Source organism: Desmodus rotundus, chromosome 6 (assembly GCF_022682495.2).
Source record: "Desmodus rotundus isolate HL8 chromosome 6, HLdesRot8A.1, whole genome shotgun sequence".
NCBI classification, from domain to species: domain Eukaryota; kingdom Metazoa; phylum Chordata; class Mammalia; order Chiroptera; family Phyllostomidae; genus Desmodus; species Desmodus rotundus.
The window spans coordinates 130229954-130247492 of NC_071392.1; the positions used below are offsets into that span (position 1 = coordinate 130229954).

General features: G+C 43.6%; 1 protein-coding gene across 2 annotated transcripts in view; it reads right to left on the reverse strand.

Moving 5' to 3' along the window:
• Positions 1 to 2030: 2030 nt before the first annotated feature.
• BFSP1 (beaded filament structural protein 1) overlaps positions 2031 to 17539 on the reverse strand; it is a 30893-nt gene continuing 15384 nt past the window's right edge. The window contains exons 4-8 of one of the 2 annotated variants that reach the window (XM_045195033.3): positions 17036 to 17128; positions 12981 to 13088; positions 7425 to 7645; positions 5121 to 5206; positions 2031 to 3127 (exon numbers count right to left, since the gene is read on the reverse strand). In XM_045195033.3, the coding sequence (XP_045050968.2) occupies positions 2187 to 3127; positions 5121 to 5206; positions 7425 to 7645; positions 12981 to 13088; positions 17036 to 17128 (1449 nt within the window). In that variant the 3' untranslated portion in view covers positions 2031 to 2186. The remainder of the gene's footprint in view (positions 3128 to 5120; positions 5207 to 7424; positions 7646 to 12980; positions 13089 to 17035; positions 17129 to 17539) is intronic. The other variant, XM_045195035.3, reaches the window with a different exon arrangement.

Below are 17539 nucleotides of genomic sequence, written 5' to 3' on the forward strand. Positions count from 1 at the left end.
ACATGACTGGCCCATCTTGTCACTTGGATCATATGTCACCTCATCCATGTGGTCTTCACCAGACCACCCAATCCAAAGTAGACCCCCAGTCACTCTTACACATCACCCTGTTGATGTCCTCTATAGTATTGTCTCTATCTCATCTTCTCATACTCAGTTATCTGCTTCCTTCCACCAGAATGTCATGTCTGTGAGGGCAGAACCACATCTGATTGCTCACTGCTGTCTCCCCAAAGCCCAGAATAGTGCCTTACACCGGACAGGCCCTCAATTCATTTTTGATGACTGATTAAACATATAAACCATCTTTCTTTCCAAAAACATACCCCTGCCTTTTTAAATAAAAATATTAACTAGATACATAGTCCAAAAAATAAAAAGACTTCATGGGGAAAACAAAAAGGTTGGTAGTGGTTTATGCCAAATTTTATATATATACATATAAATGTATGTGTATGTGTGTATATATGTACACACACATACATGTGTGTATATATATATAGATATAGATATATATACATACTGACCCAAATTCTTAGATTCCTAGTACCTTCTGGATTCCAGCTAATGGTTTCCATCATTCTCTCTTAAGCTTTTAAATTATAAATATTTTAAAATGTTGCAATGCAGTGATTTCTCCATTCATCTTTTAAAAAAACCAAAAGCAAAGCATATTTCTTTCTTGAAATCAAAACCTCAAATAAATTCAGAACAAGACTTTTTAAAGCCCTAAATAGAAAGGAAAGGTGACTCCATTTAATATTCTATTATCTGTGACAAAGAAATAAGAGAATGTAACTCTGTCAATTACATTGACTCCATCAATTTTCCTCTAAAAATATGTAGTTGTTTTGGCAGATGCTTTTGTTTCGGCAGATGCACTAATCCATCTAAGCACATTTACTCAGTGCCCTTAATGTATTTTGGGAATGTACACAGGGAAGGAGTGCTTTTTTAATCAGTGTCAATAAAAGATAACTTTTGGACTGTTTGTAGAAAAATAGATATCTAAAGACAACATACAAATTTCTGTAAAGATTCCGGTTTAAAGTAATTTCTGTTTCCTCAGATATGGCACAGCAGGTCCCTGTGTGTACATGTGTGTGTGTGCATGTGTATACAGACAGTGCACATGCAGTTACACCACAGCTTACTCATTATGGTAATTATTAATAAATCAGCAAGTCTCTCCTTGTCAGCATAACACACTGTCTGGCAGGTAGTATATGCTCAATAAATGCTTGTTGAACGAATTAACTCCAAACAAGAAACTATAAGGTGACATTTGACTTTGTTTTTTGAAACGTGACCTAGGATTGTAATCTCTGAATGAGAAAATTTGAAATCAAACAAAAGGACATTTGGAATACACGCTATGACAGACAGCACTAGTGTCCTGCTTAAATCCCCGTAACCTTTTCCATTTCCATGTATTTGCATGTTAACCCTCTGGGAGCAGCCCTCCCCACTGGCTAACAGAAGCTGTTGGATGAAAACCCTACTCCCTCACCCCTCAGACAGTATAATTCTGTGGCACATGGTCTATGTCATCTTCCAGAGTCCCTCAGAAGGGACTGAGCTCCAGCTGCCCACAGTGCTAACCAACCTGGAAGCACACCTCTTTATCGGCAGCCTTCTCTCCCTGTCTCCCTCTCCACTGCCCTATGGGTGCTTCCTGAGATCATATCCATAAGAAACTATATTCAAAGCCTTGCTTCAGGATCAGCTTCTGGGGGAACCCAAACTAAGACAGATACCTTCAATCATTTTACCTCTAACAAAACACTCTTTCACATGAGCATGTGCTTGGGCTTGAAATGCAATGATAATGAGCCACTGCCATTCACTAGCATTTTCTGTGTGAAATCCAGGCACTGTCTGAGTCTCTAATGAGTCTCACAGAACCATGAGGAAGGGCATGTCTCTTTCCTAAATGAGCAAGGTTTGGTTGCCATTTAACAGAGAGGCCTGTCCTGAGCGTGGTTGATCCACCCACTTTCCCAAGGCCCCTGCTAATTAGACAAATGATGTGCAAGCAAAATATACTTTTTAATTAAGGCTTCATTGACAATGCCAAACAGGCCAACTACGGTCTAATCCAAACAGGAACCTTCACTCTTTAGCATCTGTTCTACAACATGAAAGCACTCCCCCTACAGTGGCCCACAGGCATTTCTCCAACAAGCCTAGGCATTGCGAGAGCCCTGGTCTCCCAGGTTCTTCTTATTTGCCTTTGTCTTTCCAATCATGGTCTCCAGAATCACAGTGGTTTCTTCATACATCTGAATGCTCTCAGCTGAAAACTTCTCAATGGATTCCATTACTTCCACCTTCTCATATGCCAAAGTCCTGGGAGGGCTTCTCTCTCGCAGGCTGCTGCTCCTATCCTCCTGACCTTCAGATCCACCCTGACTGGCCCCAGACCTTTGCAGTGGGGATGCTGATGGTCCCTCTGGACCAGGTGTGACCAGAAGACAAGGCCTCCTGGGCCCTTCCTCCTCCTTCTGACCACCATGCTTCTCCCCGGGACCTTTCAGTTCTTCAGTGTTTATCTCGTTGTCAGCAGTATACTGACTGGGTGGGCATGGACTCCCCTGTTCATCCTCTGGAGGGGGCTGGGGCTGCTCGGGAGAGGGCTCCACAGAATTGTCATGATGCAGAGAGTTGTCCTCAATGGAAACAAGTACTCTACCCTTGGTTGGGACAGCCAATGAACAGAATCCAGGGTCTATATAACTGGCATCCCCAATGACCAGCACATACCGCCCTCTGGTGTAGAGGTCAGCTGAGGGCTCAGGCTCCTTGGGGCTTCTCACTCTCTCCTTGACCATCTTGCAGAGCTTCCCAAAGGCTTTGCTTATCTGCCCTCCATCTGGCATGTCCTCTGGAGCCCCTTCTGGGGTGGGGAAACTTGCTTCTTTATCCCCTGATTCAAGCATAGATTCTCCTTCTTCTTTAACTACCACCTGCACCGGCTCTGTGTCTTCCAGACCTTTCAGTGGTGCACTTTCCAAACTTTCATCTGCCCTGTCTTTAGCTATAATCTCCTTTTTCCTTGGAATGTTCTTGGGGAGGCCTTTTTGTCTTGGTTTTGCTGTTGTTATATCCTGCACAGCCCTGGTGAGATCTTAAAAATAAATAAATAAAATTTAAAAATAAATGGACAATGAATCAAATACAATTGTCAATGAAAGAGGAAGAAAACATGTGCATTGAAAATTATGCTACCTGTCTTAGAGACCAATGCCTAGCACTGGGGTGGGTTTACTATTTATGGGGCAAAGCCATGGGGAAAGAGGTCTAGATCTGTAGCATCCATGGTCCATGTTAAGGACCCAGCTCTGCCACCAATTTTGTGACTTTAGGGGTCAAGAAGTCACTTGACCCCTCTGGGCTTGCAGAAGAAAGTGAAGATACTGCTTATTCTGACTCTCACAGTTCCCATCCCATTAGGAACAACTTGCTGAGATACATGAGTCCACTGAAATAATACTTGGTGAGAGCAACACCTCCTCCCTACCCCAAACCCCTTCATGTAGTGGCTACTTGGATCCATAGACTAGATGATGGAAATCTATTCCATAAAGTCATTCCCACCTTGGACTCCCCCAAAGAAGAGAGGACAGCAGAATTATCTGGGCCTATAACATATTCAAAGTGGCTTCAGGCATAGGAATCATAACAATCCACAAGGTTGATCTTGTTCCACATACATCCCAAGCTAAATAAATATGACCACTTCCCCTTCAGCCTGGGTAAAAAGGGGAAGCAATGCTATTAAATTCAGAACTAATAGGAACCCCTATTCCCAAGGTCATATTTATTTCCTCAGACTAGGTAAAAGGAAAAACTGAAAGTTTAAGAAAACATAGAAAATGGAACCCTGCCTCATCCATGAGGCTTTTCTGCTTCATTCACATGGTGATTTTTTTAATGTTATTTATTTACTTATTTTTAAAGAGAGGTGGGGGTGGGAGGAACAAAAAGAGGGAGAGAAACATCAACATGTGATTGCCTCTCCCACATTCCCTACTGGGGACCTGGCCCCCAACCCAGGCATGTGTCCTGACTGGGAATCAAACCAGAGACCTTTCAGTTCACAGGCTGGCACTCAATCCACTGAGCCACACAAGCCAGGGTGGTGATTTATTTTTTAACTTGTTCATCCCAAAGATCTTCTCTATCACCTCCTTCTGTTAAGCAGAGGACTAAGGCAATGCAAGGGCGTCTAGTGTGACTCACGATGAGAGGGCAGAGTGAGCAGGAAACGGCAGAAGGGGCCATGAAGCCATAAGGAATGAGGGGATACAAAGAGGGACACATCAAAGGGAACCAGTGGAGAGCAAATATTGAAGAAGGGGGTGCTTGCAGGACTATATACAGAATTTCAGAGCCCCATACAAAAGGAAAAGGCAAGCCCCCTCTTCAAAATGATTAAGAATGTCAAGACACTGGTAGCAGAGAAGTAAGCCCAGTGCAGGAACCCTTGTGAGTACAGCACCATGTGCACGGGCCACACAGCCCTGACATTGGCCCTGGGTGTCTGAGGACTAGGAACTGCTGCCCTTTCAGCCAGTGTTCTGACTCTAAAACCCCATTTCCACAAATCTCTCTGAGCTTTCCGAAACACGGGGACCTGAAAGCACTCTAAGGATGGGAAACCAACATTACCATCTTCTCTTCTCTCAGAACACTGTGTTAGTTCAGGCCTGGGGAGGTTTAGCTGTGAGGTGACATGCCACAGGTGGGTGAAACCATCCCCAAAGGACCAAATGTTGAAAGCAAAAGCCACATTTGCCAACCAAGCTACTTCTGCTCAGTTGTGAACAGAAAGGAAAATGAGCAATCGTTGAGCATGTACTCTGCTTCCTATTTGGGGATGATGTTGCCAAGGTATCTGTCCCCCAGTCAGATTTTTCTCCTGTGAACTTTTTGGCTCAGTCCCTTAGCACCTATAGGAGTACATCAGAGAGAAGGAGAAGGAAATCCAACCTAAAGGTGTTTAATTTCCTGATAGATTGGAAGGAAGCATAAATGTTAAGTTCAGAAAGAAAGCCACTTAATTTTCTTCCATTTTTTCAAGAGCAGAAAACAGCAGTAGCCAGGGTGGAGAGCATTACCTTTCCCACCGGGTTGAGGGCTGAGAGAGACTCCATGGCCTAGAGTAAACAGAGTGACAGGTGTTTCCATGAAGATGGAGCTCAGCCTGGCAGAAAGAAGGAGAAAGAGGTGGTCACTGTCTTTAATTCATCAAGCCAACAGATGGTTAGGGGTTAACAGTGGCCCTCTAATTATGAGCAAAAAGGAGAAAAGCTTTCTCTAGATCAAACTTCTGGTCAACCACATACACGTTTGCACACTGGATGAGGATGTAAAGGAAATAATTGCTTCTTTGAGCTCAAATCATAAACTGTGAAAAACACAGAAAAATTGTAGAGTGGGGACTGCTTATAATCTCAAATGTCACTTCTGTGTTGAACAGGGTTTTTTGTTGTTGTTATTGTTTTTGTTTTTTTAATAAAACAGTGGCCATCCCAGGCTGAAGCATTTAGAGGAACCAGGGTATGCTACCTCCAATTTGTTTTTTAAAAATAATATGCATTATATATAAATAAAGAGAAAAAAGGTAAATCAATTGAGACAAAATGTAAACAACTGGTGAATTTGAGTAAACAGCATTCAGGAGTTCCTTGTTTTATTCTTGCAACATTCCTATCAATCTGAAATCAGTATATTAAAATTAGAAGTTATACACAAACCAACAAAAGGTATATCCAGTTACCTTATTGTGAAGCCCTGCCTCCAAAACAAAAAATTTCACAAGGACATTTAAACACCTGTTCAAGACTTCTTTTCATAAATGTGTGCATAAAGCATTCACTGTGACAAAAATATAATTGGGAATTATGCAGGATACATTGATCATAATGAGAGAAAAAAGTCTTGCTTTCCTGTTAAACATTCAAGTACTCACAGCAAAGACAGAAAGCCCAGAAAAAAAAAAGAACTGTTCCTTGTGGAATACTTTGGGGGGTTTCTATTTTAATTCACTCTAAAATATCAACAAGAACAAGTCAAAGAATCACAACTTAGTAGAGAATCAGAGGTCTTATATGAAGTGTGGTTCCCCAATCTTCTTTCTGATGATAATTACAGATATAAATATGGATACTAATATCCACACAAATATAAATGTAAGTGTAAATACAAATAATGCGGCTGTAGTTACCTACGTACATGTACATGATGTAGGTGTAGAGGTACATGTATGTGAAGATGTAAATATAGACGGTGGAGGTGTAGGTATAGATACAGATAATGTAGATCTAGATAATGTAGACATATGTTAGGTGTGAGTAGAGATGACACAGGAATAGATAATATAGATGTGGATATAAATAATGTAGTTGTAGGTGCAGATGTACATGTAGATGATATAAATACAGGTGTAGGTATAGGTATAGACTTAGAGGATGTGATTGTAGATAATATAGATGATGCAGATGTAGATAATGTAGTGTGTAGATACAGATGTAGATAATATAGATGTAGGTATAAGAATAGATGATGGAGATGTAAGTTTAAGTGTAGGTATACATATAGATATACATGATATATCAATAGGCATAGGTGTGGATGATACAGACATAGATGTAGATGATGTAGGTAATGTAGATGAGAGCATAGATGTACACATACATGTAGATGGTGTAGATCCAGATGTAAATGTAGACGTAGATGATGTGGAATAGAAGATGTAGGTATAGGTAAAGCTGTAGATGTGGATAATATACAGATACATAGAGACAAAGATAGAGATAGACAGATATTTACTTCCCAGCTGCAAGTGAGTGGAATTCAAGCCACAGCCCCATTATGGACAAGACCAGATAGCATATTAATGGCCACTTTACAGACCCAGCCAGGTGGTAAAAATCATGCTGGCAGTAGCAGTAATAACACCAACACCTCGGAGCACTTGTACAGTACCAGGAACTGTGCTAGGAACCTCACCTGCAGTCTCTCTTTAAACACTCCTGCTCTCCCTATCTACTAATATAGTTATTTGCCCAGAGACCTGTCAAGCAAAAAGTAGCCTTCTCCGTGAGGCCTTTTCTGACTGCCCAACTCAAAATTTCAAACAGTCCTGCCATCACCCCATCTCCATTCCCTCTTCCCTGCAATAATCTCCTCCACAGCACTTGTCATAGGTCATCCTCCCCATTACAAATTCATTCATCATCTGTCACCCCCACTAGTATTCAATCTCCATGAGGTCGTGAATTTTTGTGTTTCACTCCCTGCCACATCTCTACTACCTAGAGCTGGCACACAAGAGGCACTCAACAAGAACGTGTGGCATAAGTAAGTGAGCAGCATGGAGAGACAGGCAACCTCTCGGCTGTGCCCGTCTGTGGCCACACCTGTTGCCCTCGTTCTCAATGATCCGATGATACCGGTCCAGCTCATTCTGCAGGGTTTGCTGGGCGACCACCAGCTGCCGGCAGTCATAGGAAGACTTCTCCAGGCTCTTCTCAGTCTCTTCAATCTCCTTCCGCAGGGTTTCAATCTGTTCATTATACAGCTGAATCTCATCTTTGTAACACTCGTGAGCATCTTTAATAGCTTGTTCCAGGGTCGCTGTCTGTGGGCAAAGACAGTTTTAAGAAAACCCATCACATCCTGTCCTTTAAGACCCACACTTGACAGGGAAAATTTGGACTCAGTGTGTCAAGTTTTATTTATTTTGTTTGCTTATTTCTCATCAGCAATGGAATCACTATGGAATCATTAAGCCAAAGAGGAATGTGCAAACTGAGCTCCTTCTCCTTACACCTGCATCAGCACCCAAAGGCAGTTGTTATTTCCACTTTACACATGAGGAAACTGAAGCGCATAGGTAGTGACTTGCCCATAGATACCAGAGCAGGATTCAGACCCACCCGTATAGGCTGAAACACTTCCGGAAACCACGCACCCTGCTGCTTCGGCCTCCTCCTAGCTGTAAGCGAGCACTGTGCATGCTCACACACACACACACTCCAAGGCCCAGGGAAAATTCCCCCTTCCCACAGATTGACAGGCAAGCACCACCAGCCTGCTCTCACAAAAGACACAGGTGATTCAGTGAGACCCCCATCAGACCACTCCCTAAATGGTCACTTAGCAAACTTTTAAACCATAAATAGGATAGCACAGTGTTGTCACGAATTGGGAAATCAGAAACTAGGAAAATGTCATCTATAATCTTTGGACTATCAGGACAAGCACAATCTTTCTTATATCTCATGAGTTGGTGGTTGGTTGCTAACTGTCCTGTGATGGAGTCGGTAAGAGAATCACCTGCCCTGGTAGGGAGACTCTGCAGACAACTTCCAATCTGTGACCAGCACTGGTACTCTACATGGTTCTGCCTAAGTAAACCAAAATTCCACAGTCTGGTGAAGTGCTGACCAGGTTTATAAAACTAGACTTATGTCCACATCAATGTGGTCTTTATAGCTCAGTCATTTAAACTATTCATCAGAAGGAGGGGTGTTTAGGAAAAATAGTAAGAACCCCACTTTCATCAGCTCCAATCACCAGGAGCTAAGGTGATGTCTCTGACATAAGCAACCTCAGCACAGGTGTTGGACACCATCCAGCACCAGCCTGTCTGTTGGAGAATGAGACATGGACCCTCCTTGCAGGAGCCCGCAGTCCAGTGGGGGAGGCAGCTCAGGCACAGAGACATGCCCAGGGCATTGTGCAGCACACAGAGAGGCCCTGTGGCACTGAAGAATTCAGAGAAGGCTTCCAAGAGGTGGTGGAACTAGTCCTGGGTACTAAAGAGGAAAGGGATTTCCAGAAAGAGGAGAAGTGATGAGCCAAAGGGGCGGGTGCCAGGAACTGCAGGAGGAGTCAGAGAGGCAGAGGAGAAGAGACAGCAGCCCACTGCCAGTACAGGGCTCCTTGGAGAAGAGCAGCCAAGTGAATACTGGAGAGAGGCAGGTGGATGGTGTGGGCCATGCAGCAACTTGAACTTCATCCTAAGCTTGGCAGTAAAGATTGAATGAAAGATTTAGTGTTCAAACACAGCTGTGGGGCTTGCCTTTACACAGCAGGGGTAGACAGGGACCCAGGACAGCTCCTCACGGTGAGCCCCATCTGGTGGAGTGACCTTCTGCTTCAGTCTTCTTAGGGCCCCAGACCCCTTTGGGTCCAAGATCTTTTTTTAAAAAGGAAAGGAAAGAAATCCAGTATCCTTTACTGATTACGCAGTCTTACTACCTCACTACACCTACCACTAGGTGGTGCTAAGGGACTTCAATGAGAATATATCATGCTAGCTTGGAGGTTCACACTTGGCCAAGTAACAAGCGACATTTTTCACTTTCCTGTCAAGGAAATTCTCAGTCACTGCAATTCAGGCAACCAGAAGCACCTGCCCTTTCTTTTCCACCTATAAGAAGGAACATCCCCAAAGGGATCTATCTCTCATCCTGTGGACTAACCTATGAGAACACATCCTGTGTTCTCAAACTTGAGCCTGTGGAAACACCTGAAGGGCCTATTGAAACAGATCTTGTGGGGCCACAGCACATAGCTCCTGGTTCAGAAGGTCTGGGATGGGTCCATGAATTTGCAGTTCTCTCACATTCCCAGGTGATGCTGATGCTGCTGGTTCAGAAACCTCACCGTGATGCCACTGCACGGAAGGTTCTGGAAGCATCATATGCCCTCACTATAGGCAGAACCAGCTGCCACAGCCCTTCCCAGTTGGAGCCCTCAGGCTACAACAGACTCTCCCCCTCAGCCGGAGTCCGGCAATCATAGCTGGCCACACCACCAAATCTGTGTTTGAGCACTCAGTTGAGTTACTATTTTGTGAAGCCACTAAAATCTTTTTTAAATCGGCAGAAAGTCAGCCATGAGCATCTCCTGACTAAGGCTGTGGCGGGCCCAAGCCAAACACTCAGGTAGACCAGATGTAGAAGATTCTGACCCAGTCTGGTACCCACCTTATTTCAGTGGTCTGCAAGTATGGTTCCTGGACCAGCAGCAACACTCAGAAACAGACATGCAAATTCTTGGGCCACACCCCAGTCATAAACTCTTGGGTAGGCCCAACCATATCTGTATTTTAATTAAAGCTGATTGGGCAAACTTTCAGTCCCCATGACCTTTGCCCCTTGGTCACCTTCATGAATACGTTTGTTACACAGCAAAAGGGACTTTGCAGATGGTATTAAGGTGCTTAATCAATTGATGTTAAAAATACAAAGATTATTCTAGCTATTTCTAATCACATGAGCCCTTAAAAAGCAGAAGTCAGAATGATTAAATGCACAAGAAAGACTCATGGTACCATGGCTTTCCAGATAGAGGGGCTGTAGCCAAGGAATGTGGGTGGCTTCTAGAACAACTCCTGGCCAAAGGCCAGCAAAGAAATAGGGACCTCAGTCCTACAGGCACACAGAACTGAATTCTGCCAACAACCTGAATGACATTGGAAGCAATTCTCCCCAAGAGCCTGCAGATAAGGGGGCCCAGGCAGGCCAACACCTTCATTTATTTCAGCCTGTGAGACCCAGAGCAGAGCAAACAACCAAGCCTGCCCAGTCTTCTGACCTACAGAACTATGAGATTGAGAAGTGCTGTGTTCCCCCTCTCCTCACGGTCCCCTCCCCAATCCTCCCTACACAGTGCGGAGAGGGGATTACAGGAACTACTATAAAGGACACATGGACCAAATCAAGGGGGAGGGTGGAGATGGGGGAGGTGAGGTGGGTTCGGCTGCGGTGGGGTGGAGGGATGGGGAGAAAAGGCATACAACTGTAATTGAATAACAATAAAAATTAAAAAAAAAAAGAAAAAGTGCTGTTTTAAGTCCCTGTATTTGTGGTAATTCATTATGGCAGAAAGAGAAAACTAATACAACCTGTTTTTCATTAGACCCACTGCTGAAGTATGCTATAGAGTCCCCCCTTACCCCCTGGGGGATACATTCCACAACCCCCCAGTGGATACCAGAAACTGCAGATGGTACTGAACGTTCACCTTTTCAATTAGAGGAAGCACTTTACGGCTTCTCTTTGGTGTATCCAAATTGCCAGCATTACTACTCTTGTGCTTTGGGACCACTATTAAGTAAAATAATGGTTACTTGACCACAAGCACTGTGATACCAAGCCAGTGGATCTGATAACCCAGACAGCTACTAAATGACTAATGGATGGAGAGCATACAGAGTGTGGAGACGCTGGACAATGGGATGATTCACATCCTGAGTGGGAGAGGGAGGGATAGCACAGGATTTCATCACACTACTCAGAACAGCACTCAATTGAAAACTTATGAGTTGTTTTTTTCTGGAATTTTCCACTAAATATTTTTGAACCACAATTGACTGCATATAACTGAAATAGTGGAAAGTAAAACCACAGATAAGGAAAGACTTACTGTATTTAACATAAGCATATATATTATCATACAGGATATAGTACCAGGACTTGGTACTATTTTGATAACTGTTTCAATATCATTGGTTTCCTTTTCATTATATCTACTTTATTGTTACTATATGCCTTTAACGTTTTTCTGAGAAGGGGTCCAGGGGCTTCACCAGACCACCAGTGGGGGACACAACACAGGAAAAAAAACACCACCAGAGTGAAATAAGTAAGTCATTTTGTAGCAACTACCGGTGAGGACAGGTAATCAATCAGAGTTTTGTTTCATATTCTCAGAAAGTAGGTTAATCCTTTACGAAATGTTTTATTTTTATATTGAACAACTATCCATATGTATATAGAGAAAGAAACATTCTTTTGCCCTGGAACTACAATTCACCACATTAGGCTGGGCTCTCATCTTTCTCAGAATTCGGGACAGGGGTTTTCATCTTTATGACCAGGGCTACAGGAAGCAACACATTTTGTATCATGAACCATACATATCATACAAATATGTGTGTGAATTTGAACAAATATATATACATTTAAATATATATACATATTTATTTAAAACAAGGTTTTGCAAAACAAATCCTACCTTTTTACTTGCCATGCACTTTGTTATTTCTTTACTATCTTAGTCTGGTGTTGTCAATTTCTTTTTTAATTCCAGTCGATTCTTCTGACTTCTCACACACACATGTGTGCGCGCACACACATATGTACATATACATAAATACACCCATATACACACACACACATACAGGTACAGATATACATTACACATATATTCCATATATACACAATACACACAACACACACATACCCTTTCTCTGTATCTCCTTTCAGGGCCTCAGAAGAAACCAAACATTACCAAGTCACCAAAATGATGTACCACAAAAACAGGATTGAGTTTTTCTGTTGAATTCAGTTTTCAAAATAAGATTCACCCAAATAAAAGGTGGGGGTAGAATTGTGAACTTTCTATTAACAAATTCTGAACAGAGCAAATACTGACAAATACCCTTTCCTAGGTCTGTAATCAAAACCCAAAGGGGAAATGTTTCATTATGAGAAGAGAAACAGAAAGCACAGATTTGAGGAAGTGTAGGATAAAAATCCCAACATGTGGCTATTTCTTCTTATTTTTGAAAACAAGTTTAAGTTTAAACTAGGCAAAAGGCAGATGGATTATGCAGATGGCTTTACCCTTGGTAGGTGAGGGAGCGCAAGGGGACCCTCTGAGAGGCCAGAATTAGTGTGACTGCTGCCTCCGTTTGCCCAGGTCTTTTCCAATCCACATCCTTGAGAAATCCCTCAGTCAGTCCAGGGCAAAGCAGAACAGCTGGTCACCCTATTCAGAGTGTTTTTCTGGCTCTGAGCGCTGGGCACACAAGTGTGTTAAGTTTGTGAGAATCATTGAACTGAATACGTGTGTACTTCTGTGCATGTACCAACATTGAATAAAACATGTTATAAACCCTGATTCACGTGTGTGGCTGAATGCCCAACAGGAAGCAGCAGACAAGAGGATACAGGGCCTACCTGGGCCTGTAGCTCAGCTCTCTGTGCCTGAAGGAGACACAGTACTTCCCGGTCCTCCTCCAGCTGACCTTGCAGGGCAGCCACCTCTCGTTCTGTCAGGAGCTTCTCCTGCACAAAGAAGGCCAGTCTCAGCACTCATACACATTTGACAAATGAGGAGACCCAAAAAGGAAAGGAGTAAGGATGGTGTGGGGCCCTGTTATATTTTTCATGTTTGTGTCCCCCACTACAAATTCATATGCTAAAGCCCTAACCCCCAGTGGGATGGTATGTGGAGGTGGGGCCTTGGGGAGGTAACTAGGTTAGGTAAGGTCTGAAGGAGAGACCCCCAGGATGTAATCAGTTAGTGTCCTTATAAGTAAATATGCCAAAGTGTTCCCTCTCTCTGTGTTACACCACAGAAAGGCCACCTGAGGACATGGCAGAAAGGAGTCATCTGCAAGCCAGAAAGTGGGTGCACACCAGGAACCAAATCTACCAGCACCATGATCTTGCACTTGCAGCCCCAGAACTGTAAGAAATACATGTCTATTGTTTGAGCGACCCAGTCTCTGGAATTTGTTACAGCAGCCCAAGCTGACTAAGACAGGCCCACCGTGGCCACTGTTAACACCTTTTCACTTCCTCTGCAACATCTGAGCCATTAATGCTGTGAATGTAAGAAGTGCAGAGATGGTGTCGGGAGACCTGTGTTTTAGAGCTGGTAGTGCCACAAACTGGAAAGAGATTCTGGACAAGGCACCTTCCCTTCTGTCAAAAGGAAAACTTAGAATGCAGTTTCTCACTGAGCTCTATTCTGTGTGACTGTGCAGACAGCACAGTCAGTCTGAGCCCCAAGCCACTGACTGTGCAAAAATGTTACTGCTGCACAAAGCAGAAGTCAAGGGGATCAAGGGAAGCTGGGGACATGATGAGGCGGTTGCACCACCTATTGATGCTCCATGGAGTGTCTTGGAAAGAGATCCCTCAACGTCTCCACACTCTGCAGAGCAGGGACCTGTTTCCGACAGGCCTCTCCATAGTCTATTTGAAAATGTCCAGATAGCTTCATGAAAGCCTGACTACTCAAAAGCAGTGCTGTCTGACACAGAGCTGCAGCCTCACAGCCAGGTAAAATGAGAAACAAGCCTTTTCCCAGCGCACCCATGTTCAAGGTCACACCTTTAAGGAGGTCCCCTACTCTCCAACACCCTGCAAAGTGGCTGGAGCAACAACATAGACACAAAGACAGCTAGAGCAAGACAGACATGCTTAAAAGGAGGAAGCAAGAGTCTGGGCCTGTGGCCTGATCCCATGGGGAAGGCAGGACTTGAGATGTAACTGCAGAAGGGCCTTCTCAACTGTGTGTCCTTAGTTCTGTGCTTCTCAGTGCATGAAGGAATATATGCTCTCAATGGCTCAGTGGCTCTCAGTCTCTAATTATTTGTGTCTGTCCTCTTTGTGTGTCTCAGTCCTCACATCCCTGCCCCAAAGACACAGACAAGACGATGGCTGGGAACAGAAGGGGCGTCGTGCTCCTGTGTACCAGTAGATGGAGGATATATACCCCACCATGAATTCTAGACCTCAGCCTCAGGATGGAGGCAGACCCGGTGTGAATGCATTATACTGCCCCTCTCCAGCACCCTGCCTGCTTCTCTAGCCCCATCTTCCTCACTGCCCAGATCCTATTCATCTTACATCCCTCCCCACAGCTGCCCACAGGGTGCCTCTCATGTAGTTACCCCTCAGATAATTACTGAAAAGGAAGGAAGACAGCCCTGCAGCTGTCAGCTGGTAGCTGACACTAACTGCCAGGCCATGATGCTCCCTACTATAAACTTATAAGCAACGCCACCCCCAATATCTAGAGATGTCACTCTGGGCCCATGGAGGAACAAGACAGAAACAATGCCCTTTCTAAGTACGACTGAGCTCAGACCAAAGACCTCTATACAACCACAAAAACGGTCAACTGTCCATTCTCCCTACTGACACAAGAGACGCTGCTTAATCACCAAGTACAGTTTTAGCTGCTCTCCACTCCTCTGCCGCCTTGATAGAAATTATCAAGATGGTCATAGGACCAGCCCTTCCTGAGAGCACCCAACACAGAGCAGGGCCCTGCTTACCTGACCCCTCCCCACAGATCACATAGGATGCCCCTCGAGTCTCCACAGTGTACACCTATCCTCCCTGCAGTGGAAAATGAGCTCAGCTTCATGTGAACACAGGTGTGTACCCAGTGGCCTCTGGTTAGAGGGTATTGACATTATGCTCATTGACACATTAACCAGTTAAGCTGTGTTCCTATAATTAGTACCACTAATTACATCCTCATTTAGGCCAACATGACAGACATTTTCTAGGACACTAACAAGAGTCAATGAAACAAACCTGAAAGTCACCATTTAACTGTATACACAGGTTTTAAGCTAAGATTAATAAAAAATGTAATGCTTTCTAAATCTTTGTTTCTCCACCTTTAACATGCACATGGATCCCTAAAGATCTGGCTAAAATGCAGATTCTTATGCAAATTATGCATTTCTAACAAGTTCCTGGGTGATGCTAATAAACACTGATGATCATTGATGCTCTCAAAATAAGTCCAGTCTCTATGATCTCACAAAATCAGAAGAATTTTGTTACAAAGAAAAGATGATATGATTTTAAAAGTGTGCTCTGGTGTAAAACACCTTTGAATTATAGGGGGGAAAAGTGTTTGCAAAATAAAAATGAGGTATCTGGAAAGAAGTGGCTGACAAAGAAAATTAAGGCTTTAGGAAAGGCTACTCTAGGCCTTTGCAGCAGCCGCGGTTACATCAGCTGAAAAGAGTCGGAACCTGAAATGAGTATTGGGGGACAAAAATATTCCAATGAAGGCCCAGAAAAGTAATTTTCCTGTCTTTTAGGAGAAACTTGGCAGAGTGTCTTTGAAAGCAAGTTTGGGAATTTCTTTAGCTTTGATATTAAAAAATTTAAGTTAAAACTCAAGCAGTCAACTACACTAGCCCACTAGTTCCACAGGCAGCGTGTGGTCTGGCCAGACCTCCAGGCAATTCCAGGTGTCAGCAGGGCTGTGAAGCACTGTCTAAGTCACCCTTACAAAAAACCCAGAACCCTATCAGATGACCTGTCCACAAAACCCTGTTCCAGAATACCACCACCTCTGGAAAAGAGACAAAGTGACCTTTTGTTTTAATCTGCATCCTTTTCAGGGTATGTTTAAATCTATCATATTATGTACCACAAAATCCCTAAAACTCATTAAGAAAAAAATACATCAGCATCCTATTGAGCAGCTAGAGAGCTGAGTAGAGAAAGAATGTGGAACATTATGTAGGGAATAATGTTTTACATGCAAATCCCCATTTTCAAAAATTTATCTTCAATAATCTCTATCCTTTCCCGATAGTTTTTAAGCCATAAACTTGCATAATCATTAGCAGAGCCAGACCTTGAAAATATGGTCACTAATTACCTGAGTCTCTCTGTATTCAAATTTTATGGTCAAACTCACAAGAGGGATAAGAAAACAAACAACCCAATTTAAAAATGGGCAAAGGACATGAAAAAATGTTCAACATCATTAGTCACTAGGAGAGGTAGTTGAACCCACAGTGAGATGCACAACATATCTATTAGAAGAACAACAAGCAAAAACAAATACCTGACACACCCAGCACTGCAAATGACCAAAGCAACACAAACTCCCAAACATTGCCGGTGGGGATGCAGCAAGGCTCCACCACATTGGGGAACAGTCTGGCAATTTCTATCAACTATACAAGGAAGAATAGTCTGGGGTTTTCAAGAGAAAACTCCTGAGAAAATGGTCAGGGACACAGTTTAGACGTCTTCAGATGTCTAAAGGGCAGTATTCACAGTATGAATAGGAGAACAAGAGTAAACTTCCAATGTGAATGTCAAGTCGGGTTGGGGAGGAGTTAACCCACCGCAGCTCTGCACTGTCTGACCTGCCGCCTCTCCCCAGATGTCTGTGAACTAGGCCCACAGTGCTGTAAGAAAATCTCCAGATATGCTTTCCCTGGAGCCTGGGTTCCAATTCTTACCTCCCTCATCCCATCTGTAATAGCAGATGCTTGAGGAGTGGTCTGGATGATCTGCTGCAGAATGCTGACATAGGTCTGAATTTCCAGAAGATTCTGTTGGAGGAAAGAAAGCATTCTCTTTAAAACCTGCACTGCCCGAGTTTCTCCTCCCCACCCCTGGGACTAGGTGACCCCAGGGACGAATGCTATCACATGTTCCACTGTCACAAATAGGACAGGCCATGATCTGTGCAGAGGGCATTTTACATCTTTAATCTTCACAGGATCAACAGGGCAGATGAATAAACTGAGGCTTGGTTTATTTACTTCACCATTTCCCTTCCTTTAAGTGGATGCTTTATTGCTGCCTTCATAGAGCCCTGCAGGCAGGAGTATGAAAGAAAAGCAGACATGCAGAACAAAGATGCCCCAGAGGGTACAAAGAACCCTTTCTGACTCCAGAACAGGGCACTGTTTTAAAGGACAGAATTTGGTCAGTTGCGCCAGCTACTTATACCTCTAAAC